Source organism: Podarcis melisellensis, assembly GCF_964234715.1.
Source record: "Podarcis melisellensis genome assembly, chromosome: 4".
NCBI classification, from domain to species: Eukaryota; Metazoa; Chordata; class Lepidosauria; order Squamata; family Lacertidae; genus Podarcis; species Podarcis melisellensis.
In genome coordinates this window covers 70705407-70723390 of record NC_138531.1, presented here as the reverse complement: position 1 = coordinate 70723390, position 17984 = coordinate 70705407, and the positions used below count along the sequence as shown (strand labels likewise).

Below are 17984 nucleotides of genomic sequence, written 5' to 3'. Positions count from 1 at the left end.
AGAACTCTTTCTCTGCTTGTAATCTGGTGAAATGCCTGACCAGACTTGGTTGCGACAGGCTGTTCAAAAGCATCCTGAGGAAGATAATACATTTTGTAGGTGCAAAATGTAAGGTACATTTTGTAAGAGAGCTGATGCCACAGAAAATCACATTATCAGAGAATCCTCAGAATTTTGATAGTTTATGACAGTGGAGCTTGAAAATCATATGCACAAACACTTTTCAGTTAACTGTATTAAATACATTTAGATTTAATTTTGCTTGTATGTTGATGTCGACATGTAACAATGAAAAGGCTTTTAGCATGTTAAGACATTCACAGTATATACCAGTGTGTAAACTTTCTGAGCTTTGTCATACTGAACAATTTATACCAGTATGTTTTGCTTACATAGAGCATAAAAGCTAATTATGAGCATTTGGGGCAGGGAGACTAGTCTGCAGGGTTATGTGTCATTTGGAATATATATATATATATATATATATATATATATATATATATATATATATAGAAAAATTGTGGCATTATGTAGATTAAACAGGATCACAAAAATTCTTGTTTTCTGATGGGGAAGGAAGAGTAAGTGTTAAAAGTACTCAAATTTACATAACAATCTGGTTCCTTTTCTATCACTGCATCCTTAAAAGGTGTGTTACATTTATATGATCAGCTGTCAAATATGTAAAAGTCTGAGTTAAACTTTAATAAAGTCAAATGCCATCTTTGCATTAGCTGGTTCACTTAATTGTGAGGCTGGTTATGTCAGTGTGGTGTTTGTTGCAGGATGTCAGACTGAGAACTCGGAAATGAAACAGGAAGAGCAACTTTTTTTCTAGTTCTACAGCTGCTCTGCTTTCTTGTGAATTACCATAATTGTAAAGGAGGAAAAGGGAATTGTGATGCACAGCAGCAGAAAGGAAGGTAGTAGTACAACTGGTGAAGGAGAGAATCTGAGAATACAGTATGGCCTATTGGTAATCATAGGTCAGTCAGTAGTTATAAACAAAGTAGGTTATATCCACCTCTGCTGTTCCACTTGTACAACAGACATCCTCCAAAATCTATTCCATTGTGTTGGCGGACCCTTTGGAGATATTGGGGGCAAGCAAGGAGAGGAAGGTAGAAGCCATGCTATGGAACTCTGCTTGTACAGTTCAGCATTGGATACAAGCCTGCAATCTTGAGAGCACGTGGTGGAACACTGCTCTAAAACGAATAAAGATTGTATCCAAGCTGCTGTTCCACTCATGCAAGAGACAGTTGCTAAGACAATGGAACTTTCCCCACCCTTGCAAGCTCTCTGTGCAGCCTCACAAATCTGCTCCAGATCCACTCCAATTTGTCTTCCAACTCTACAATGTGATTCTAGGAATAACGAATTGCTCTCCTTTTGTACCTGGCTCCTCCAGCCCAACTCTGGGCAAATATAATTCGATTAAATACAATTTAATTTTAACAGCGCTTCTGAATTACAGGAAGCAGCAGTCTGGTACATGTAATTTAATTCTAACGGGGAGTGTTCTTAGCGCACTTCCCTTCGCTGCTCACAAATCGCAAGCGCTTTCCGCTCGTCACGTTGCTTCCTAGTGACCTGACCGCGTCGAAGGGACCCCGCCCCAGATTCTCCCAGAAAACCAACCCACCCCGAGCCCCAGGCCCTTGCCCGGGAGGAGCAAAGCAACGCAGCGAGCGGGGTGCGAAAGAACCGCAGCAGGCCAGGTAGGAGAGGCAGGAGACAGGCGCCGAGGCCAGACCGCAGTGCGGGGAGTGCACCGCCTCGCACAGCGAGGATGCAGCAAAGATAAGAGACGCTGCTGCTCGCCAGATGCCAGTCTCCCTGCGCGCGCACAGGAGCCGAGGCAAGGCGGGCAGGTGTCCAACACGCCAAGCCAGCGAAAGGAACCTCGCCGCCCGCCGCGGTCGGGGCTGGGCGGACGACTTTCCTCCCGGGCGCGAGGAGGGGAGCGCGCCGCTATCTGCAAGCGACCCCCGCGAAGCAGCGGGCGGAGGCGGCGCCGGCGCTTCGTGAGGAATTCCCCTTTCCGCGGTGGTCTCGCCCGCCGAACCCTCCTCCGAGCGGAGGGCAGCCAATGGGCAGCTGCTGAGCACCCGAAAGAGGAGGTGGGCGACGCGGGAGGGGAGGCTTCCCTCGCAGTCGCCTCCCGTCGCTCAGGAGGGTCGGAGGGGCTGGGTCGCCGCGAGGCACGAGGGCCCTGGTGAGTGGGGAGCCGAGTCGCCCCGGCGCGGGAGGCTTTTCCTATTTGGGGATGGGGGTGTCGCGAAGGACTCAGACCTGCAGCGACCCCGAAGCCCCTCTTGCTCGGGGCTCTTTATTTCACCAGGGAAGAGCGCTCTGCGTATGCTCTCCGAGGGGTTCCTTCGCTTGCTAAGGAGGGTCGGTTTCTGCTCGCTGACTGAGCTTGGAGGGGAAGGTAGTCCCTGCATGGGAGAAGCTTGGATCCAGCGTCGGTATAACATATTCGGCCCATCGGCGCGGGAAGGGAAGGAGGCACTTTATCACTTCGGGCGGGACCGTTAGTCGGGCTGCAGCGTTAGGATTTCTTGAAAGCTTTATAGCCCTATCCCAAGGTGTCAGCTTTATATCATATAGATCATCTTTTTTTTTTTACCCTCCTGTCATTCCTGCAAGATAGTGCTTCCCTCCCCCTCCCTTGTTATTGTCTTACTGACATTTCCAGATAGCATCTAAAATAGTAGGAACTTGCAATGCATTAAAATGAAGAAGGAAAGGAATTGATGCAATGACTTGGCTAAAGCTTCATGGCTGAGCTGGGATTTGAACCTGATAACTGAAGGTTCAGCAATATATATGGCTGCAGGTTCTTTCTTTCCCCTGAGTTTACCTTTTCTGTTTTAGATCTTGTTGACGTCCGAAGGATTTTTTGGTACAGCTTCTGGAATTTGATCTATTCCTTCACAAGTTCTTGAATGCTCTAGGGCACCTTCCATGGGAATCTCTTATAGGATCCACTCACACCTTTCTGTTTTGCCCTTTCATGTAGGCCTTTTGGGGGCTCTGAACTTGTGGTCCTGGGGTCTTTAACTCTTCCTCTGTGCTACCCCCTCCTAGCAGCTGTAACCCATAAGGCTCTGGTGGTGGTGGGGATACAGAGGGTATGTATATCCTTGTTGCAGACCATGTTTTTTTAATGTCCCCAGGTGGATACACAAAGATTGTAAAGAGGATTCTAAAGATTTGGGGGGCAGTCGTACTCTTCATTTTATTTCAGCTTCTTCTGCAGCTAAATCCTGATTAGGGAAGACCCTGAGAGAATCTTGCTGGATCTAGCCCAGCATCTCTTTCCCACAGCTGTCACTCAGATGCCTATGAGAGGCTCACCAAGCAGAGTATGAGGGCAATAGCTGTCTTCCCACAGCAATTAGTATTCAAAGCCATGGTGTCTCTGGTGCTGGAGGTAGTAAAAAAACAAGGGTGGTAAAGGACCACTGGATGGTTAAGTCCAGTCAAAGGCGACTATGGGGTGTGGCTTTCAGGTCGAGGGAGCTGGCGTTTGTCCACAGACAGCTTTTCTGGTCATGTGGCCAGCCTGACTAAACTTCTTCTGGCACAACTGGACACGGTGATGAGTGCCAGAGCGCACAGAAACGATGTTTACCTTCCTGCTGCAGCGGTACCTATTTACTTGCACTGGTGTGCTTTCAAACTGCTAGGTTGGCAGGAGCTGGGACTGAGCAATGGGAGCTCATCCCGTCGCAGGGATTCAAACTACCAACCTCCTGATCAGCAAGCCCAAGAGGCTCAGTAGTTTAGACCACAGCGCCACCCATGTGGAGGTAGTATAGCTATGATGGTGAGGAGTTGCTGATAGCTTTCATGAGTTTGTCCAGCCCCATTTAAAACCACCTTAAACTAGGGGCCATCACCAGATCTTGTGGTAGTGAATGCCATGGTATAATTGTGTGTGTGCTTCAGTACTTCATTTTGGCTGTCCTGAATCCCTCACTTTTCAGCTTCATTGGATGATCCCAGATTCTAGTATTATAAGAAAGGGAGAAAACCTCATGTTTATCCACTATCTCCATACCTTGAGTAATTTTCTACACCTTTATTATGTCCAGTACCCTACTCTACCCTACCCTTTTCCCACTCGCTCTACTCCCTTATTAGTTTGGCTGCATCTTTTAAAATTCTGCAATATCTCTTTTTTTGAAATACAGCAACCAGAACTGCAAATGGTATTCCAAGTGTGGTCGCACCATAGATTTGGATAAAGGCATTATGATATTTGCAGTTCTGTTTTTGATCCCTTTGCTAATGATCTCTCACAGGGAAATTCCATTTTTCATAGCTGGCACATACTGTCTTTGCATGTCATGGTAAGCCATAGTCTATGGCTTACGGTGATTGAATAGAACCTATGATGAAGAACCTATAGTATCTGAGTAAGAATAGTAAAGCATGTGGGGTCCAGCTATGGCATCATTTGAACTCGTTTTCACAAACCTGCTGGCCTGGGTAGGTTTGGCCACCCCTTTTTACACTGGATCTTGCAAAGTCTGACTAGAATCTGTAGCTTTGGGGTTCACTGAAGAGTTGTTGTTTTTTCCTGCTAGCAGATCCTAATTATTTATTTCTACTCCAAATTAGGAACTGCATTTAGATAGAGCTCTTAGAATGCTATATCCCAAGAGAAGGTCTGAGGACCCCACTCCAAACTCTTTATATGGGGCTCTTTCTAGCTTCAGCCTCGTTCTTCAGACTGCTTATTTAACTGGCATTTTAGGCATGCAGAGTTGTTATTGAACATGCAGAACTATCCCATTTGGATTCCCACAGAGTTAAAGGCATCCAAAACTATAGGCAATTCAGAAAAGAAACCCGCTGAAAAGATGGTTTTTAAATTCTCTCTGCTAGTTCTGAACTGATGGTAGTTTGCTGGTTGGAACTTAGAAAGTTACTAAGGGTTGTATCCATTGGATCCATGGAAATTTATGAACCTAAGTAGTTAGTGGAATTACTCCATGGAGTAGCCATAAGGCAGTATCTGTATGTGGTTCTCAGTATTCACACACAACTAGATCAGAACAGTGGTAGAATATGAAAATCCACATACAGTTACTAGCCTAGACTAGTCCTAGGGGACATAGCAAGTTGGAGGTTTCTGATTCTGCCTCCAAGGAAAAGTCTTGGCTTCTCCCCCCCCCCCAAACAAGCACTTTGAGGATTGGAATTTTGCTTTGAGACTTGAGGCCTTTGAGGGTGGAGTGTTTAGTATCACTTGCTAATTTGAAACCCACCCATGGGAAAGTTAGGTTTGCTGATTGGCTCCAAATCTGGGGTTCACAAACTGTGGCTGGCAGTTAGATGCTCCCGGCTACTTTGTGATTTGTAAAAATGCAATTAAAAACAACAGAACATCTAACACAGTGCATTACAATTGCTACAACAGGCAGAAGGAAAAAAGTAAGTGAGCCGTCCTCATAAATGTTCATGTGGGGCGCAGGCTGTTCGTATGTGGAAACCACGGCTCTAAATAAACCAGACATGTTTTAAAGGGTGGGGGCAGAGGAGGGAGCTTGTTCCAATAAAAGGGTTTTGCCACAGTGAAAACCCTATCTGCCTCTCGATGATAGTAGAAAGTAGGTCATGTTGTCTGAGTGCAGGAGGCCCCTGTGGAAAGATTCCACTAAGTGGTCTTTAATACAGACTGGCCTTGCACTATTTGACATAAATCTTAAGCAAGGCCTTATGTGTTTTGCAGGAGGGAAGAAGAGGAAAGCCAGCTGCAGATGGAACAAATAGCACCTGTAGTGTCGTGCTGCTCCTGGCTACCTTTGTTTTTGTTCTTGCACAGCAGTCTGAACACATCTCTATAACCAAGAGTGCCTGGATCTGAAATGACCACCCTTCTTGGACCTTGCAGCTTGTTTATTCATACAAATAAAACAGTAGGATTCCCCCTTTTATTAATCTATTCTCAAGCATGTGTTCCCCCTTATAATGTGGAGTCATCTTTCAGAATATCATATGATCTCTGTAATCCCTTTATACAATCTGTGCAATGATTAACACGTGGTCTCTGCACTGCAGGAGCACAGATTATTTTTAAATATGTATCTGTGTGGCCATGTTCTGCTTCATAGCATTAATTTTGTAAGTGCTTACTGTATTATTAGGATTCGCTAGCTAATTAGAATTCATTCTCTTTCATAATGGAGTGAAGTGAAAGCACATTAACAGAAACCCATCCTTACTGGAATAGTTCACAAAATGCATCTTGTTTCATAATGTGTCCCTGGAATAGTTTTCTGGAGCATAAACAGGAATAATTGAATCAATTTACAGACCCTGAAAGAAGGCAAAGGTCAATGGAAGCAGCAGCCTTCGGATGATCGTTGTTAAATATTCAGTGCCCTATAATGCAAGCACCGACCGAGTCTTAAAACTGCAAAGTTTATTCAGAGTAAGTCTCTCTGTCTTTTAATTTGTTTATTTCAGTGTATTCTTAAATAGAATTTCACAACCATCTTCCACTGAGTAGATTCTATATTGCCCAGCTAGCAATATATTGTATGTGTTGGGTTGCATTGCCAATTGTGGTGTTCAGAAAGAACCGAGAGAGGAAAAAGAATAATTCAGTTTAGCATTAGGATGTTTCCTAAATTAAATCTAGGGTCTTGAAATTCATGTAGCTTTCTTAAAACAGGAGATTTCAAAGTGATGCTGAAAGGCTAAGAATTGCGTGCTGTTGGCCATCCATTAGCTGAACTGTGCTGAAGTTCTAGAATGCTCACAGATATTCTAACTGCTCTGGCAAACACAGCAATTAGTTTATTGCCTGTTTAGCTACAGAAAGGGAAGTGAAATGTTAGTTTGAGTCTTAACACATCTTCACATAGGGCTTAAGGACAAGAGAAGCTATCAGCAGGGAGGTGGAAAAGAAGAAATGGGGATGTCAGGCAGTTGGGAAGTGCAGAGAAGAAGGCTGAGGTGTAGAGGGAGCTTGAAATAATAGGCATTGGGCTGAGGGAAAACTATGAAAAGAGTGAAGAAAAGGAGGAAATAAAAATAGGTCTTCTGGTATTATGTCCGTATACTGTAAACCACTTGCTGAATTAGCGGCTTTCTAGAGAAGAAAGGACGCAGGTGGCGCTGTGGGTTAAAGCCTCAGCGCCTAGGACTTGCCGATCGAAAGGTCGGCGGTTCGAATCCCTGTGGCGGGGTGCGCTCCCGCTGCTCGGTCCCAGCGCCTGCCAACCTAGCAGTTCGAAAGCACCTCCGGGTGCAAGTAGATAAATAGGGACCGCTTACCAGCGGGAAGGTAAACGGCGTTTCCGTGTGCGGCTCTGGCTCGCCAGATGCAGCTTTGTCACGCTGGCCACGTGACCCGGAAGTGTCTCCGGACAGCGCTGGCCCCTGGCCTCTTAAGTGAGATGGGCGCACAACCCCAGAGTCTGTCAAGACTGGCCCGTACGGGCAGGGATACCTTTACCTTTACTTTAGAGAAGAAATATCCCACCTCTGTCATGGACAAAGGCACCATAGGGTAGAATGGAGAGGCCCTTAATCTGGTAGTGTTCTCAGGACGGCTGGACTCTGAAAAAATCCATTCAGGTAAATGAATTAATTTCACTGGGGATTGGTTACAAATTCTGGTGCAAGACTTATTATCTGTTTGTTTTACTATTGGTGTAGCCAAAAGCAACATTGAAAAGGTATCTTTAATGCTAAACAGCCGTTCTGCCTCAGCTGAGATATAATGAGGATTTGCCATGCCATTATCTGTTTTTCTTTCCGGTTCCCTTTTTAAAAAAACAATTGCTTGATTTATGCTTCTAACACTCCTGAATGTCATGTGGGAAACCCATTTTTTATTATTTTAGATGTATTTTAAGATCTAACTGGAAGCTTTTAAAAATGCATTTGCAGGAAGAGGAAATGCAGCGGAAGCCTCCGGATGAGATTTCCTGTGTAACACTGAGTAACAATGACACTGGCGCCTGTGGGATATGGGCAACATGGCAGCATCTTACGTGGGTGAGAGAGAGATGAAGGGATCATGTGGCCCAATTTCTCCAAAATACAGATTTTGTGCCTCATTCTGGCAGTCTTGGCGATTCTGGCTTTACTACACAACTTTTACGAATTAGAGGTGAGTGACTCACCTCCCTCCGGGGCAGGGCAAGTAAGTTGGACAGCATTCTTCCTGTTCACCAGAACTTTCCCCATGCCAGATTATATACATGTGACTGCACCATATTTGCTTCTTAGGTACATCGCGAAAAGGGCATACCAATAAAATAGCATGGAAGGGTGGGGATAGGGTGGGAGGAATGTGTATGACAGGAATGTGGCCCTCAGCAGGGGAAAAAAAATCCTCAGCCTCTGTATGAGGAAGCTTGTTACATTTTGCTGTTTAGGGGATCTTTCTTATCATGCTTTTCGTTGGCTGCAAGTCGCTTGTTTAGCCCATGAGTGGTATATAAACACTGTTCGAAAGAACACTTCACATCTCTTTATTTGTGCTGTGAATAGGCCTGCTTCTAATAGCTTCCTTCTTTTGCAGAATCTGAATGAAGCAGGTTTAAAGTGGTTGGTAGAAGATGATGACCAACAGCCATTGTTACAGATGACTAAAATACCCAGAAAGCTGTACTGTGGATATGAGCACCAAGTCTTGTCCAAGAGAGAACAAGGGGAAGAGGAGTCCTTATTTGCTGCTATACAGTGGCCCAAACCTCTGGAGGATAAAACCCCATTTGTGAGAAGCACTGACCCCTCCCATAGCAACTTTGTGATCCTGAACACCCGTACACATTTCAAGGTTGGTGATCAGCTGGAGGTGCTGGTCCACATGAAAGACTATGAAGGCAAGCCAAAGCGTTACGGTGGGGACTACCTTCAGACAAGAATCCACTCCGCTCACCTGAAGGCTGGAGCCACAGGAAGAGTTGTAGATTACCAGAATGGATCTTACAGAGTTTTTTTCACTTTACTCTGGCCAGGGGAGGTCACAGTATCTGTGGCGCTGGTCCACCCTAGCGAAGGGATCCAAGTACTTCAGCGTTTACGAGAAGAGAGACCAGACAGGGTCTATTTTAAAAGCCTATTCAAATCAGGGAGAATTTCAGAAGCGACTGTGTGCAATGTCTGTTTGCCAGGAGATATGCCGGTGTGTAACTTTACGGATCTTTACACCGGTGAGCCATGGTTTTGCTACAAGCCAAGAAAGCTCTCTTGCGCCACGAGGATCAGCCATTACAAAGGGGGGTATCAAAAGGGCCTTCTGACCTCAGAAGAGAGTCGCCTTTTCCAAAGGTACATGCTCTCTCATACCCCACTGTTGCTTCTGTTTGGGACTGATTTATGTTGGCTCTCTGATATTTTCATTTCATTTTAAATTACTTGTATTGTTGCGGAAAGGTCCATAGTTTTCAGAGACCCCTTACCTTGGGACTTCTGTCCAATATGTATGTCAGTATGTACAGTCAAATCTTGGTTGCCAAAATTAATCCATTCTGGAAGATGGTTCGACTTCCGAAACGTTCGACAACCGAGGTGCAGCTTCCGATTGGGTTGGTTGCAAGAGTTTCTTGCACTCAAGTGGAAGCCGTGTCGGATGTTTGGGTTCCGGGTTTACTTCCAGGTTTTTGGTATTCAGGAGCTGAAACATTAAAAAATGGAGCCATTCAAGAACTGAGGTTTGACTGTATATGATCTGGCCATAACCCCTAGTAATATACATTTTGCAGAGAAGAGTTACCATTGGTATATTAATGGCACAGTTAAGCCCTCTTTTGACTGTGGATGTGCATCTCTATGGAGGGGTTTCCTACATACGGTATGTCGACTGCAATAATTTAATGGGCCAGAACTTGTTTTTTAAAAAGCCAAGTTGGGATCAGGTCCACAACAAGCAGGGAGAGGAATTTTAACTGTTTCATCCTCTTGCTGCAATCCTCCCTTTTGCATCAGGAGTGAAGATTCCATTTATACCAGTTGCAGCTTCCCTCCAAGTGTAAATAGCAACTTTTAAAAACCGGGATTTTTTGTCAAGACCACAGCGAGATGGGAAATGGTTAAACTCTCCCTCCTAGCGTTCCATCACCCCAGTAATGAATGCATCCCTTTTTTTGTTTTTAAAAAGCAGTCACATTAAATTCAATAACACATTTCACAAACCTGTAATTCACCACCTGTGTTCCTCAAAGTGTAATAAGCTGAAGTTTGAGGAATAGGGAAAGAGGCTGGAGAGGGGGGAGGGATCCCTGTATTCTGCTTTGTAGTCCACATACACCCACCCACTTGCAAATAAGAGACTTCTGGGGACACTGTGTGCCTGAACTAATAATAGCTGGGGAATCTACATTGACATGCAGAGCTAAAATCAAAAGAGGAGTGTTATAACTATGACAGTGATGTACCAGTTTGGCCTTGGGTATTTGACCTTAGGCAAATGTGACTTTTTATCACTGAATTTCGTTTTGTTTTGTTTTTGTTTATTTAGTGATGTGAATATCAAAGTGCCAATATCCTCCAGTGGCCCTGATACTGTGCTCGTAAGGCCCTTAAGGCATGCAGGTAAAGTTAAACATTTGAAAGACTTTGTTTCAAACCACAAAAAGCCTTAATTTATTTTACACCACAAAAGTCTTTTGCACATGTTAGATTTAATCAGAGGAAACCGGCAAGTGACAGTTTGATTCAGTGTGGGAATGTATTGCTGATCAGAAGCTGTGGGAGAATTTTTATTAGTGGCAGTAACATATCACTTTACAGTGAAAACTGCATCGTGTACATTATCTTGGTAATTCTTCCAACAATCCTGTACTGTAGGTCCATATTGTTACCCTTACACTGCTGAGGAGGAGGCTGAGTGAATCATGACTTTGTGGCTGAAATGAGTTTTGAACCAAGGACTGCCAAGCATACATTATTGACGACATTGTTAAATGCAAGCACTCAGTGCCTGCCAAATTAAATTAGATAAACACCAACTCAGCCAGTCATATGGATTTGCTCAGACGTCATGTTAAGTTCCCGTGATTTTGTGGTGCACCTACGTAAATTTAAGAATCCGTTATTTTTGTAAAAAGTCACAAAATGGTACCGGTCATGAGGGAAGTATGTAGCACCTCACAAATGATCTCCATGGGTATGAGCCAGTACAGTGGTACCTCAGTTTAAGAGCAGTCCAGTTTAAGAACGATTCGGTTTACAAACTCTGCAAAACCGGAAATAGTGTCCCGATTTGAGAACTTTACCTCAGTCTAAGAATGGAATCCAAATGGTGGAAGGGCACCGGTGCCGGGAGGCCTCATTAGGGAAAGCGCGCCTTGGTTTAAGAACAGTTTCGGATTAAGAACAGACTTCCAGAATGGATTAACTGCATGAACCAAGGTACCACTGTAGTTGCCTTTTCACTCCCCACAACCATGATTTGCATTAGGCATGTAGGTGGAAAGGAATACTGGATTATCCTAGCAACAAAATATCGATCACAATCCAACAGGAAAGTGAGTGCTGTGTGCTTTAAGTTTCCATCCGACTGTGGCCATTGATTGCTGAGGAAATGCAATCTACCTACAACAAAAATACTTCCTTGAAGAAAGATATCTAGAGTCTCCATGATAGGCAAGTAATAACAGCTCTTGCACACACACATGCTTGGAAAAGCCTTGGGTCTCTGAAATTTTGTTGGGGGATTCACCTGCAGATAAAAGGATTTGTCTACCAACGTGAATGTCATTGATTGCTTTGCAAAATATGGAAACATAGTACAGTCTGCTTATTAAATCTCAGTTATTAAATGTTTTCAAACTTCATGAACTTAATTACCAGCATTTTAGCAGGCTTGATGTTATGCTCCTATTTGATTTACTTATATAATTATAACACACGACTTTTCATTTCTAACTAGCAATTCAAAATTCTCTTTCAGAGATGGACAATCTGGAAAGATCTCAAAGCCCTGATGTATTTCCTTCTGGTTACTATTATGAAGATGAATGGCGAGCAAGAACACAGTGGATTCGGCATTTTAACAAGTCATCAGATATTACCGAATGTTTACAAGGGAAACTTATCCACTTGTTTGGAGACTCTACAATCAGGCAGTGGTTTGAATATCTGACAACATTTGTTCCAGGTCACTATTTTTGCCTTGCCTTTGCAGGTGTTTCACATATATATGCAGAAATATGAGAAAACATTAATTTTTATACTCTTGATGTAGAGATTGTGGGATATCGGTCATCACTTTGTAACTGATTTTAATTTCGCTGATTGTGTTTCTGGGATTTGGAAGAGCTAGAACTGCAAAGTTTTGGCATTTACTTTAAATCTCTCTAATTCTGTGTCACCCTAAAAGCTGGCTAAGAATGGCCTTTTCATGTGCTTCAGGATTACCCTTTCAAGCCTCACCCCTTCCTCATCAAAATGGTTCTATTAAGGAAATAAAGTGCCCTTCTCTTTCTCACTGCATATGTTAATAGTGATGGGAGAGCTATCGCTAAAGAAAAGAAAAAAATAGGAGAAGCAGTAATAATAGGATGGACATGTGCAAATACACACATTTAGACTTGCACTGGTAGTGAGGAATCCAGGATTGAGCCAAATGCCTTAGAAGAGATGGATTTTTGAGCAGTGATGGAAAAGAATAGAGTTCTGCAACATTACCGGATGATCTAATAGGGAATATGCCTGTCTCTTTGTGTGTGATTTGCAAAGGAGAAGTTGAGAGGTGATGCAAGGGCATGGAAAGCTTTCTGAAGGAGTCGTTTGTTAAGGATGTAGACAGCGATGGGATAACAGCATTGGATTTGGAAGAAGGGGAATTGGATGACCTGAGAGGGCAACTCTACCATTAGGCAAAGTCAGGCACCTGCCACAGGCAGCAGTTGCTGGGGTAGTTGTTGCTATTCCTCCTGAGCCCCCAGTTGCTCCCCTCTGAGAGAACAGAACTCTGTAAGCCTGTCTTGGGCCCCTAAAGTAAGCTGCTGCTTCAGGTAGAATGGAGGATGCAATCCTGTTGCCAGTTTTGAAGTAAGATTCACTTGCAAGTCCAATCAGGTTTTTTTATATATTGACCGGGTGGCGAGTGCTTGCATGTGCCATTTTGTCCTTTTCCTCAGGCAGCAAAACGTTGTGCTCCAGCCCTGGGTTCGATTGACAAGAAAAGAAGTCAAATTATCTTGGTTGCAGAGCTGTGGACAGAGATAGGATAGCTCAGGAGTAGCGCAGGAAAGGCAGGAGGAAAGAGGTGGTAATAAAGGTGGGGGATGAAGAGGAAGTGATTTTGTGTTGTAGCGAAAGGAAGGGGTAGATGTTTAGAAACAGTGCATAGCAAGAAAAGGTAATGATTTGGTGGCAGATCAAATAAGGGGAACAAAAGAGAGGCACCAACGCTGAGGGCCAAAGTGGACTGTTTTAATGAGGGATACCTGTTTAGATGGTTCAATTAATGTAACAGACTTTCCCTTCTGCAAAGAAGGTGTTTCTAGTTGAGTATCTTTGTCAAACACTGTTTTAAGATTTGGGCCCAGTTCATTACTGCAGGCTTCATGAAGCTGGGAGTGAGTCAGGCTGAACGCTGCTCCACGCGACCCTTTTCTCCTTCCTCACACCTTGCTTATTTTCTTGGTTTCATTAGCTGACATTAGGGTAATTCTGACTCAATACAAGGCATTACCTTCTTGTCAAAGTGCACTGGGACAGGTAAGAGGAGAAGCATTTGACCCTGATGCTTCTTCCTGGCTTCATATTGATCCTCCAAGCTGTGCCAGTTGAAATGGTTGGAATTGATACTCATGAAAAGTCTTGTGTGTTTCCTTTTTTTCCTGTCCTGTGTGAATGTTATATAGAGGACCCTAACAATTATTGTTTTCCTCTTCAGAGAGTTGCAACAGGCAGTCACTCGGTAATCCTTTTTTGTTTGCTTGTTTGTTTCAGATCTCGTGGAATTAAACCTTGGCAGCCCTAAAAATGTTGGGCCCTTCATGGCTGTGGACTCGGTGCATAACATCCTACTAAACTTCCGCTGCCACGGGCCCCCTATCCGCTTCTCCACCGTGTTTAGCAGTGAGCTGCATTACATTGCCAACGAACTGAATCGCATTGTAGGCGGGAGGAACACTGTGATAGCCATAACTATTTGGTCTCACTTCAGCACTTTCCCTGTAGAAGTGTACATCAGGAGACTGAGGAACATTCGCAAGTCCATCGTTCGGCTTCTGGATCGGAGTCCCAAGACGCGGATAGTCATCAAAACCGCCAACGTTCAGGAGCTCGGGCCGGAGGTTAGCCTTTTCAACAGCGACTGGTATTCGTATCAGCTTGACACAATCATGAGGAAGATGTTCTCAGGAATTGGAGTGCACTTTGTGGATGCTTGGGAGATGTCGCTGGCACACCATTTGCCACACAAATTGCACCCAGAAGATGTTATTGTCAAAAACCAGTTAGATGCTTTCTTGTCTTTTGTGTGTCCGGTGGAAACGCACTACAGCCTCGTAAAAGGAATCCATAATCAATTGTGGTCTCTGTTTCTGTAGTTCACTTACGGACACGTTCTGCACTAGTTCTTTGTTGCTGATTTGGGGTACCCCTAACCTGCATCTGATTCTCCAAGCCTGCACTGTAGCATACATAATTCATACTTGGAATGTCTGGGGACTGGTTGTTTTAATTTTCTAAAAAGTAAGACTATATGTGTGGATACCTCTTTACAATGCACACCTGAGAATGAAGGTGTCCACAGCTCCACTTGCCATTCTCACTACAATAAATGTTCTGCCACCATCTGGTAAGATAATGAAAGTATTCGCAGCAGCAGCCGCCTCCTTCAGCTTGGAGCTAGGGAGAGAGGCCACAGCACAATGCCAGAGCACATGTTCGAGATACTGAAAATTCCAGGTTCAGTTGTCAACATTTTCATAATAATAATAATAATAATTTATTTATACCCCGCCCATCTGGCTGGGCTTCCCCAGCCACTCTGGGCGGCTTCCAAAAAAATACTAAAACACTGCAATACATCAAACATTAAAAGCTTCCCTAAACAGAGCTGCCTTCAGATGTCTTCTAAAAGTCTGGTAGTTGTTCTCTTTGACATCTGGTAGGAGGGCGTTCCACAGGGAGGGTGCCACTACCGAGAAGGCCCTCTGCCTGGTTCCCTGTAACTTGGCTTCTCGCAGTGAGGGAACTGCCAGAAGGCCCTCGGTGCTGGACCTCAGTGTCCGGGTAAAACGATGGGGGTGGAGACGCTCCTTCAGGCATACTGGTTAAAAGAATGCCGTGAATGTCTAGCTTGTGGGTCTCCCTGTATTACTATTGTTATAAATTTATACATACCCCTGATGGGACTCAAGGCAACTTACAGGTATATATATATATATATGGACCTGCTAAAAACAGGAAAACAACAAACTGGTTGGCCACTGTGAGAACAGGGTGATGAACTAAATGGCCATTTGGCTAGCTCCAGCAGAGTTTTTCTCACGTAGCAGAGCTGGAAGAAAACCTTTCCTGAGACCTTAAGAGAGAACTGCTTCAAGTCACACAATACTGCCCTAGATAGTTTGATTTAGGCTATGTACACAGGCAGCCTCTGAAATGTGCAGGAGTTGTTTTTACAGTGTACACACCTATGCACAATAACAGCATCTAAACCAGCAGCTACTACGAGGGATGTCTGTACACACAGGTGGGCTTATTTTCAAACTAGTACACAATAGTGTTCTCCATTGCCTTACATTCAGTTAGTGGTTCTGCTGAGTTTTTGCAAAACAATATATATATATACTCTTTCCAAAGAGAGAGCCCAGCAGAATGGGCTTTAATTGGACAAATAGTGTGGAGCAGGGACAACATGGGGTGATGTCATTTGTCCAGCACTCCCCAAAGGTGCTTACATCCTGCACTGAATGCACAACATACATAAGAAGAGCCTTCTGGGTAAGGCCAATGGCCCATCTAGTCCAGCATCCTGTTCTCTCAGAGGGTGAACAGTTGCTTGTGGGAAACTAGCAAGCAGGATATGAGCACAAGAGCATTCTCTCCTCCATTGGGTTCCAGCAACTGACATTCAGAAGCGGTACTTGCCTCCAACTGCGAAGGCAGAGCATAGCAATTGCGACTAGTAGACATTGATAGCCTTACCCTCATGAATTTGTATAATCCATCTAAGTTGGTTGCCGCCACTGCCCCCTGCAAGATTGAGTTCCATAGTTTAACTCTGCGTGGCATGAAGAAGTGTGTGCATGCCCTTAATGCACATTTACATCTGTATTTGCTAGCTCTGCTGCTTGAAATTCTTTTAACTGGAGATGCTGGGGATTGAACCTGAAGACAATTATTTCCAAAAAATAATCATAATTGAAATATGAAAAAAGGGAGGAACTAAATCCAAATTAACTGAATACTAATGAAAGTTTTACAAAAGAAAGGAATTACCAAAATATTTGTAAATCCAAAAGAAGAAAAGTAACCATTTTCCCGGTGCACACCCCTACCTCCCCATCTCTTTATCTCCCCCTGTTTTGGTGCCTAAGACATCTGCATGCAGGACACCCACTTTACTAATAGTTGGAGTGTTTTAATAAATTAAACATTTTGTATGGCTCGGTGGCTACCTCCTGAGTTATTCGATACTTTCCAAGGGAAAAATTTAAATGTCACCTACACTGGTATAAGTTTTAAAATCTTAAGACTGATTAGCTTTCTCTGTGAACTGCATGTTTTCAAGGGGCTTTTCGGTAGCTGACATCTGAACTGCAGGTAGCAAAAAATGATGCTTGAGATCGCAACAAACAAGTCTGAAATGTCATTGATTCCTGATTTTTTTCCTTTTTAAATAAAAGTCTGTAAGAGCTGTTTTGAATGCAAACTGTTGCTATTTAACATTTTGGTTCACTTCAGTGATGTGCCTGGGTACAGAAGGCAGACTTGACATGGTCCTCACCTAGAGGGGACTTGTAGGTTACAATAGATGGAACAAGACATGGATTTGGATGAAGCCAAAGACGTATTGGCAGTAGGCCAGGGGAGAGATGGAGGGGCAGGAAAGTAAAGCTGGTTTGAGTAAGGGGTGGGATGGTTCAAGGGAACCTGTCTTGCAGGAGATAGAGGTTTGATCAGAAGAAGGCACGGCATCAGGCATAAGAGATGGGAAGGAGGCTAAAAGACATTTGGGAAACAAGCATGTCTACCAGTTGTCTAAGCTCCTGCAAGCCCACAAAGAATGTACAGAAATTATCCAGTCCTTTAAAAACTGTTGCGTGTAAAGTAGGCCCAGAACATCTTACCCGTTGAACCATAAAGAAACTGAATTTCGTTTATTCGGAACCTGTTTCTGTTGATATTAAATAAGTCTACACCAATACCTGCGATTAAACTATTTCTCTATCCACAATCCCTTCTTGTGTGTATGTTTGGTGCTGTTACTGTGACTGCTTTTTAAAACCAAATCTATCACCACCTCTTTCTTTTCATGGCCAGCTGAAAGGATGGCAGTATATAAAGGATGGCAGACTATGAAGAAGGGAAGGACTTGACTGTTGGATTTGTCACCTTTGATGTTCCTGTTGTTCGTTCATCCTACTTCTGATACTGACAAGTGGCATCTATTTACAATTTCCCAACATTTCATCCCACACTCTGACTAACAGTTTCAAGCATCCACATAGGCTGGTGTTTGGACCAAGACTATACTACTACAGCACAAGTAAAATGCAACTGCGTGGTCAGGCATCTAAGAAACTTGGGACATGATTAGCTGTTTACTATGACACCTTCCAATCAGCGGTGCCCAAACTTTTTTCAAAGAGGGCCAGATTTGATGAAGTGAACATGTGTGAGGGCCGACCATTTTGCTTGATGTTCTTTGAACCATTAAAATTAAATGCAAATTATATGCAAAGTAAATCAAATACAAATTAACTATTTTATGCAAAGTTCATTGCACACGACATACTTTTCATTTCGTCACATGGATGACAAAT

The 17984-nt window shown here is 43.7% G+C and overlaps 1 protein-coding gene across 1 annotated transcript; it reads left to right on the top strand.

The window, feature by feature from the left end:
• The first annotated feature begins 1663 nt into the window (after window positions 1–1663).
• On the top strand, window positions 1664–17395 carry NXPE3 (neurexophilin and PC-esterase domain family member 3). The gene is made up of 8 exons (XM_081908487.1): window positions 1664–2218; window positions 5747–5933; window positions 6331–6448; window positions 7915–8137; window positions 8552–9303; window positions 10493–10566; window positions 11927–12133; window positions 13936–17395. Exons 4-8 carry the CDS (start codon window positions 8045–8047, stop codon window positions 14535–14537), a joined length of 1728 nt encoding a protein of 575 aa, XP_081764613.1. The 5' UTR covers window positions 1664–2218; window positions 5747–5933; window positions 6331–6448; window positions 7915–8044; the 3' UTR covers window positions 14538–17395.
• Window positions 17396–17984: the final 589 nt, after the last annotated feature.

Bases quoted from the DNA above. Each gene is read 5' to 3' on its own strand.
- NXPE3 (XM_081908487.1), top strand. From the start codon at position 8,045: ATGTGGCCCAATTTCTCCAAAATACAGATTTTGTGCCTCATTCTGGCA. The intron at 8,138-8,551 runs GTGAGTGACTCA...CTTCTTTTGCAG, and splicing joins ACAACTTTTACGAATTAGAG to AATCTGAATGAAGCAGGTTT. The intron at 9,304-10,492 runs GTACATGCTCTC...TTGTTTATTTAG, and splicing joins GAGAGTCGCCTTTTCCAAAG to TGATGTGAATATCAAAGTGC.